The sequence below is a fragment of the Guillardia theta genome (assembly GCF_000315625.1).
Source record: "Guillardia theta CCMP2712 unplaced genomic scaffold GUITHscaffold_65, whole genome shotgun sequence".
NCBI lineage: Eukaryota > Cryptophyceae > Pyrenomonadales > Geminigeraceae > Guillardia > Guillardia theta.
In genome coordinates this window covers 370466-377298 of record NW_005434609.1, presented here as the reverse complement: position 1 = coordinate 377298, position 6833 = coordinate 370466, and the positions used below count along the sequence as shown (strand labels likewise).

Sequence of the window (6833 nt, the reverse complement as noted above, 5' to 3'; positions counted from 1 at the left end):
GCTCTTGAGCATGCTGAGGTCAACCCGAGCGACACCCAGGAGCCGAAGAGTGGAAGGAAAGAGCACCGAAGCGTCGCCTGCTCCTGCTCCTGCTCCTGCTCCTGCTCCTGCTCCTGCTCCTGCTCCTGCTCCTGCTCCTGCTCCTGCTTCTCCTTCCCTGCTCCTGTGTTCCCAGACCTGAAAGAGGAGGGGAGAAGAAAGGTCGAGAGGAAGAAGATGTTGCGAGCTCCAGTTCGGCCGCAAACTTCCTGAGCAGACGCTTGTGCTGACCTCGAGCTGGGGGCACGAGACCGAGAAGCCGCCAAGGGAGGTGGAGGAGCCTTGCAGGATCCGACCCTCCTCGATCTTGATATCGAACCACTGCTGCTGCTGCTGCTGCTGCTGCTTCTGCTGCTGCTGCTGCTGCTGCTGCTGCTGCTGCTGCTGCTGCTGCTGCTGCTGCTCCGCTTCCTTCTCCTTCCTGGGCCCCTGACCTGCTCGACCTCTTCCGTCGGCGAACCTCGTCCAGCTCCTCACTAGCTGACATACCCCCCTGGCTCCACCAACACCACCAACACTTCCTCCTCTTCCTCCTCCTCCTGCGCGTCTGCGGGTGGCTGCTATTTTCATCCTTATCCTGCCCAGCATGGCTGACGATCCTTCCTTGACGAGGGGAAAGAAGCCGCCAACCCATCTCGTTCGCTCCTCCTCCCTTCCCAGCTCCTTCCCCAGGAGCTTGAGGAGGAGGGAGCGGAGGCTGAATCTGACTTCTCCCAGCTGCATGCTTCTCATCCTTTCCTCGTCCTCGTCTTCCTCTTCCTCGTCCTCTGCCAGCATTTCACACCGGATCCAGACATCACGAGTAAGCAGCTTTGTCATCGACTGCCTGTCAAGTCGCACTGGGAAGACACGAGAATGGTCCACGACGAAGATGTTCTGTTCCTCGTCCTCCTCCTCCTCCTCCTGCTCCTTGTCCTTCCTGTCCTCCTCCTCCTCCTTGTCCTTCCTGTCCTCCTTCTCCTCCTTGTCTTTCTGACGTCTCTTCTTTCTTCTTACAGCCAACTTTGAAAATTCACAGACTTGTCCGAGGTCGCAAACACAGAATCGAAACCTGATCCTCCTGCTCGTGCTCGTGCTCCTGGTCCTGCTCCTGCTGCTCTTCCCGCCAGCAAGATTGTTCCCAAAGTTCATCGCATGCTCCACCTCCTGTGCTCCATCGACGACAAGTTCCTCAAAGATGACATGCAGGCTCAGCTCTCGCGCACTCGCGCTTCCGTCCTGCTCCTGCTCCTGCTCCTGCTCCTGCTCCTGCTCCTGCTCCTCCTGCTCCTCCTCCTCCTCCCTGAGATCACAGCAGTGTCTGATCATCCTCGAGATCAACATCTCATCATGAGCTCGCAAGCAGCTCTGCACTCCTTGTGACTTCCTGACCGTCAATTCGACAGCGCCTCCTCCTCGCCCCCTGGGCGTTCGGAGAGCAACCCACGTGCTTGCGCGATCGCTGTAGAGGAGGGAGGAGAGAGGAAGGCTGACTTGGGAGAGGAGAAGGTCTGAGGACCGAACAGCATGTGACAGCAGGACATGTCGGCAGCAGTTGTTCGAGTTGCATCTGTGATGCTTGCGACATCTGTGGAAGACAAAGATGTGCAGCCTCGAGTTGTTGACGTAGCGGATCAGATCCTGCTGCGATGGGAGGGGAATGGAGAGCTGGAGGTTGAAGGTCGGGGAGAAGCTGTGAGCTACGATAGCACTGCTCCAACTCTTGTGTGCTCCTGCATAGTCTCCATCATCATCTGCGCCTTTGTCTTCATCTTCATCATCATCTTCGAGCTTGCACACGACGAACGTGTTTGGCCCATCGAACATGAGGAGACGGCAGTCTGCCGACTTCTCTTCCACATCGTCGACTGAGCTCTTGAGGCCCATCGCTCGGGTGATGGTGACGTCAGCAAGAAAGGAACGATCCTACCGGTCAAGTTAGTGAGCAGCGATGAGAAGAAGATTGTAAGCACAAGGGTGGGGCGAGAGGAGGAGCAGGAGGAGGAGGAGCAGAAGGAGGAGGAGCAGGAGAAAGAAGGAGGAGGAGGAGCAGAACGAGGAGGAGCAGAAGGAGAAGGAGAAGGAGCAGGAGGTGCAGGAGAAGCAGGAGGAGGAGCAGGAGGAGGAGGAGGAGGAGGAGGAGTGTGTAAGATCATCTCACCGACTCTGTCTCGGGTGTTGGCTGTACAGCCCTCCTGTGCTGGGAGTAGGCGAGCTCAACTTGCAACTCACTCGCCGACTGGTCAGGAACCGAGAGGTCGGCGCAGGAGAGGGGGAGGCGAAAGAGCCTTGAGGATCGGGAAGAGTTTGCTGCTGCTGCTGAGATCAAAAAGGGCCTGATGAGGGAAGGAGATAGGTACGAGAAAGCAAGCTCTCTGTCCTCTTGCTCAGTCCCAGTGCCCCTCCTGAACACCTTGAACAGGACACCGTCGCAGGCAGGAGCGAACTTTTCTCCTGTCCCTCCATGGCGGCTGGAAAAGGTCGCGAGGCAGGTCGAGTGCTGAAATCTGATACAGGAAGAGACTCTGAGGAAGCAGGAGGACGTCTGGCAAGTCCCGTCGTCGAGCTGGAACGCTAGGTAGACCTCGTCACCTCCTCTGACGCCCGTCATGCGGTCAAGGTGATACAGAGCATTGACCTTGAGCGTCAGGACGTGTCTGACCTCCGTCCCTTGCCCTCCCTCCTGCCTCTCCCTCTTCCAGCCATCGTCGGCTCCTTCAAGTCGATCTCGGCGAGGGAATTTCTCCAGCTCCCAGTGATCCCCAGCTGCACGGGTTTGCGGGTTGTGAACATTCTCGGTCTCATGTTCACCTTTCTTGCAGACTTTTCCGACTCTTGTCACTATCTGAACATCTTCACGACCTTGATCGCGATCGTTTCCATTGTAATCTCTACAACTTCCATGTCGTGCTCCCTCCCGCTCCTCCTCCCGCTCCTCCCCCTGCTCCTCCTCTTGCTCCTCCTCCCGCACAGCCACCCGGCATGCTCCCGTCCCAGCCTGCTGCATGGCGCCCGTCACCATCTTCAGTTTCTCCTCGGTGACTCTTTTGACCTCCCTGTCCATGTTGTTGTTCAACTTCAACTTGCTCAAGGTGTCTCCGTAGCCATGGAACAGCGTCAACGCAACCTGACCCACGTCCTTCCCTGTCAAAGGGTTGCGGACAGCGAACTTCCCTTCGATCCAGATCGCATCTTTGACGCAGCTTTCCTTCCCTCTTATCTTCTCCTTCATTCCATCTCTGTTTGTTTGTTTGCTCACACCCGCATTCTTCGATTTGTTCTTCTCCTTGTTGTCCTCAACTTTGCCTCCTCCTCCGACTGCGCTCTTGTCCTCGCAAGTCACTCGGCACAGACCGACCAGTTTCTTCCCTCCATCCTCCCTCACGTCCCACACCTCCAACAGGACGGTGCAACCATCCCGCCCCTCCCCCTCCTCTGACTTGTTGAACAACTTCCTTGCAACCAACTTCTCCTCTCCTCCCATCATGTTCTTCACCACCAGACTCGCTCCCTCACCCCGACACTGGAGCGATCCCTCAACAATCCTCCCCGCAAACGGCTGCCCACAACATCTCCCCAGCAGCAGCAGCTTCCCTTGCCCTTGCAACCCAATCAGGTCCTCCACTTGCAACAGGAAGTCGATCCTCTCTCCCTTTCCTCCCTCCTCCGCTCCTCCCTCCCTCCTCCTCCCTTCCTCTCCCGTCCTTCTCTCGCTCTCCCTCTTCCTCCCGTCTTCTCCCGTCCTTCTCTCGCTCTCCCTCCTCCTCCCGTCCTCTGCCTCTCCCGCGCCAACTTCAGCATCCTCCATGGTTGGGCACCCTCGGTGGAAAGAAACGGAGACATCGAGGCGCCCAACGATGTTCTCCTGCTCCACGTCCCTCTGAAACAACGAGACAATCATGTCATCATATCTTCCTCCTCCTCCTCCTCCTCCTCCTCCTCCTCCTCCTCCTCCTCCTCCTCCTCCTCCTCGTCTCCTCCCGCCATCGTTCGCTTGCTTCAGGTGAATGATACCCGCCCATCTCCCGTCCTCTGAGCTCCAGACTCGGTCCAGCTCCATCCTCCCCGTTCCAACCATCCTCATCTTTCCCACCTCCCTCCTCTCCTCCTCCCCGAACACTCGCGTCCTCGCCTGGTGCAGCACGCGGAACTCCAGGGAAGGAGGAGGAGGGGTCGAGCGGCCACGGAGGAGGAGAACTTCCCTCCTCCTTATCGGCACCTTCATCGTTCTTCCTATCGCCATAGTCTGCCCTTCTTGCAGTATCATCGAGCCCGGTACCTCCACCCGTAACTGTCGATGGACCAAGATTTCACCCGCTCCTCCTGCTCCTGCTCCTGCTCCTGCTCCTGCTCCTGCTCCTGCTCCTGCTCCTTCCTTGGTGTGCAGCACGCAGTCGATGTACAGCTCGTCTCCCGGCCGAAGCATCCCTCTTCCTCCTCCAACGGCAAGGAATGATATGTTGGCAGCAAGATGAAACATCTCCTCCTGCTCCTCCTGCTCCTCCTTCTCCTTCTCATTCACATTGCTTTCTCTAGCCTCGTCCTCCACCTCCGTTCTTTCGTCTTGGAAGTGTCCAGGGACTTGTTGTGATGGAGAAGAGGAATCGTGGTCGAGGCAGCACATGTCTTCAGCCAGCAGAATATCTTCTTCGCTCATCTCATCTTCCTCATCCTGTTATATCGAAACAAGAGAAGAGGCAGGAAAGGAGAGTCAGGGAAGTAGGAGGGAGAGGAAGAGGATGAGAGAAGGAGGAGGAGGAGGAGGAGGAGGAGGAGGAGGAGGAGGAGGAGGAGGAGCAAGTCAGATCTCTTTTTAAAATTTCATCTCAAATTCACCTTGGCATCTTTTTGGACAAGCTCCTTGTCGTTGGTGGCGCATTGTATCTGAATTAGCTCATCGTTTTTCGTCCCACGTTTCTGAGTTAGCTCATCCATCTCCCCGATCAGCGATTTCCCTTTCATGAGCAGCTTTTCCAGCAGCTCTACCGATCGCATGCAGCTGTTTGTTTCTCCTCCCCTCAGCCTTCCATCTCTTGTCACCTCGCCTCCATGTGTTGTTTGTGAGTTGTCGTTGTTGTCGATATTGCTGATGTTGCTCCTGTTGCTGTTGCTCCTGCTGTTGTTGTTGCTTCTGCTCTTGTTGATGGTGTTGTTATTGCTGTTGTTCTTGTTGCGGATGCTGCTGCTGTTGTTGTCTTCGTCGCTGTCGTCGAGTGCTCTGTCCTCCTGCCTCCCTTCCTCTCGCCCAGCGAACGACCGTTGGCTCTTGCTCAGCTGCTCCTCCTGCTGCCTGAACGACAAGCTGTCGTCCAGCTGGCCCTGTGACGAGACTTCAAGGATGCTGGAGATGTTATGGAAGTCTCCCTCCTCTCTCCCTCCTCCTCCTCCCGCCTTGCTTGCCCTCCCTCTTCCTTGCTCCCCCTTCACCTTCGACGGGCTCCAATTGTCTTCCTCTATCAGTCGCATCAGATTGTTCATGGCCTGATCGCCATCGTGTAGGAGATCCTTGCTCCCATCCATGATCGAAGAATGCTGCTTTCCTCTTCCCCCTCCTCCTGCTCCTCCTTCTCCTCCCCGTCCTGCTCTGTCGCCATGTTGTTCTCCCATCTTTGCTTCCGTTTCCGTTCCCTTCACTCTTCCTTCCTCTCTGCCTCCATCTGTTCCCATTCCCACTCCTGCTCCCGCTCCTTCCGCTGCTCCTCTCTGCGCTGGGCGGTGGGACGGATACGTCCTATTGAGAGACACCTCAGTGTCGTCGTTGTACCCGCTGAGCCTCCCTAGCCGAGCAGAGGAGGCTGTTTGATCCCCATGGAACCTTTCCGTGGCTGCCGGGGAGAAGGAGGAGGAGGAGGAGGTCTGGACCGGTCCTGCCTCCTCCTCCAATGACGTAGAGTTCAGCGACTTGTGGTTGGGATGGAAAGATTCTTTGGATGCCTCCATGATCTGACGGCCAGTCAGCGCAAAACCTGACCAGCAGCTCGAAGCTCGTGGGGTACTCACCGTTGACAGATGCTCCACGTGTGAAGAGTGGATTGAGAACTCGTTGTGGTAGGATCCGGGAGGGTAGCTGTCATGCGAGTCAGGTGGAGTAGCAAGAAAAGAGGTGGATCGAGGAGAGGGAGAGGAAAGAGGAAGAGAATGGAGAGGAGGGAGGACGGAGAAGAAGCTAGGAGAAGAAGGAGTGGGAATGATTATGGTGGTGGTCTTGATGATGATATAAAGGAGGTAAAGGGGGGGACGAAGAAGGAGGAAAACATGGAGGAGAAAGAAGAGGAGGAAGAGGAGGATGACGAGGATGAGGATGAGGATGAGGATGAGGATGAGGAACTGGCTGCAGAAGAGTAGAAGGAGAAGGATGAAACCCTTACATGGGGAGCGTGGGATCTGTATCCGCCAGCATCTCATTGACTTCGAAGGACGTTCGTTGCGGACTTGTCTTGAAGTGCATGTCAACAACTACCTTCATCTCACCGATCTGAAGTCACCCGTGTCAGTCCCTTCCCCACACCTCCTAGCATGACCCCTCCTCCATCCTCACCTTGGTTCCATCTGGCGTGTAGATAGCAACATCGTCATCCCACACCGTTTCTGTTTGCGTCTGATGGAGCAGCCCGCCCCAGTCTTTCTCCTCCCTTGACTTGGGTCGCTGGCACTTTTCCAGGACGGCAAGGCAGGCGAGCAGGTCGATGGTGGCGTTAGCGATGATCATGTGGTTGGACTCGTCGACCTGAGGGAGCGTTAGAACATCAACAAGCTTGCAGAGTGCAGGAGAAGGCAGGAAGAGATCTTCAAAGACAGCAAGACAGTGAGAGATA

General features: G+C 56.3%; 1 protein-coding gene across 1 annotated transcript; it reads right to left on the bottom strand.

The window, feature by feature from the left end:
- Nucleotides 1-611: 611 nt before the first annotated feature.
- GUITHDRAFT_113262 (hypothetical protein) lies at nt 612-6727 on the bottom strand (the record flags this gene model as incomplete). The annotated part of the gene is made up of 7 exons (XM_005827654.1): nt 612-629; nt 670-1944; nt 2180-4690; nt 4855-5961; nt 6019-6085; nt 6387-6493; nt 6557-6727. The coding sequence occupies 7 exons, from the start codon at nt 6725-6727 to the stop codon at nt 612-614; spliced, it is 5256 nt and encodes a 1751-aa protein (XP_005827711.1).
- Between the last annotated feature and the right edge of the window lie 106 nt (nt 6728-6833).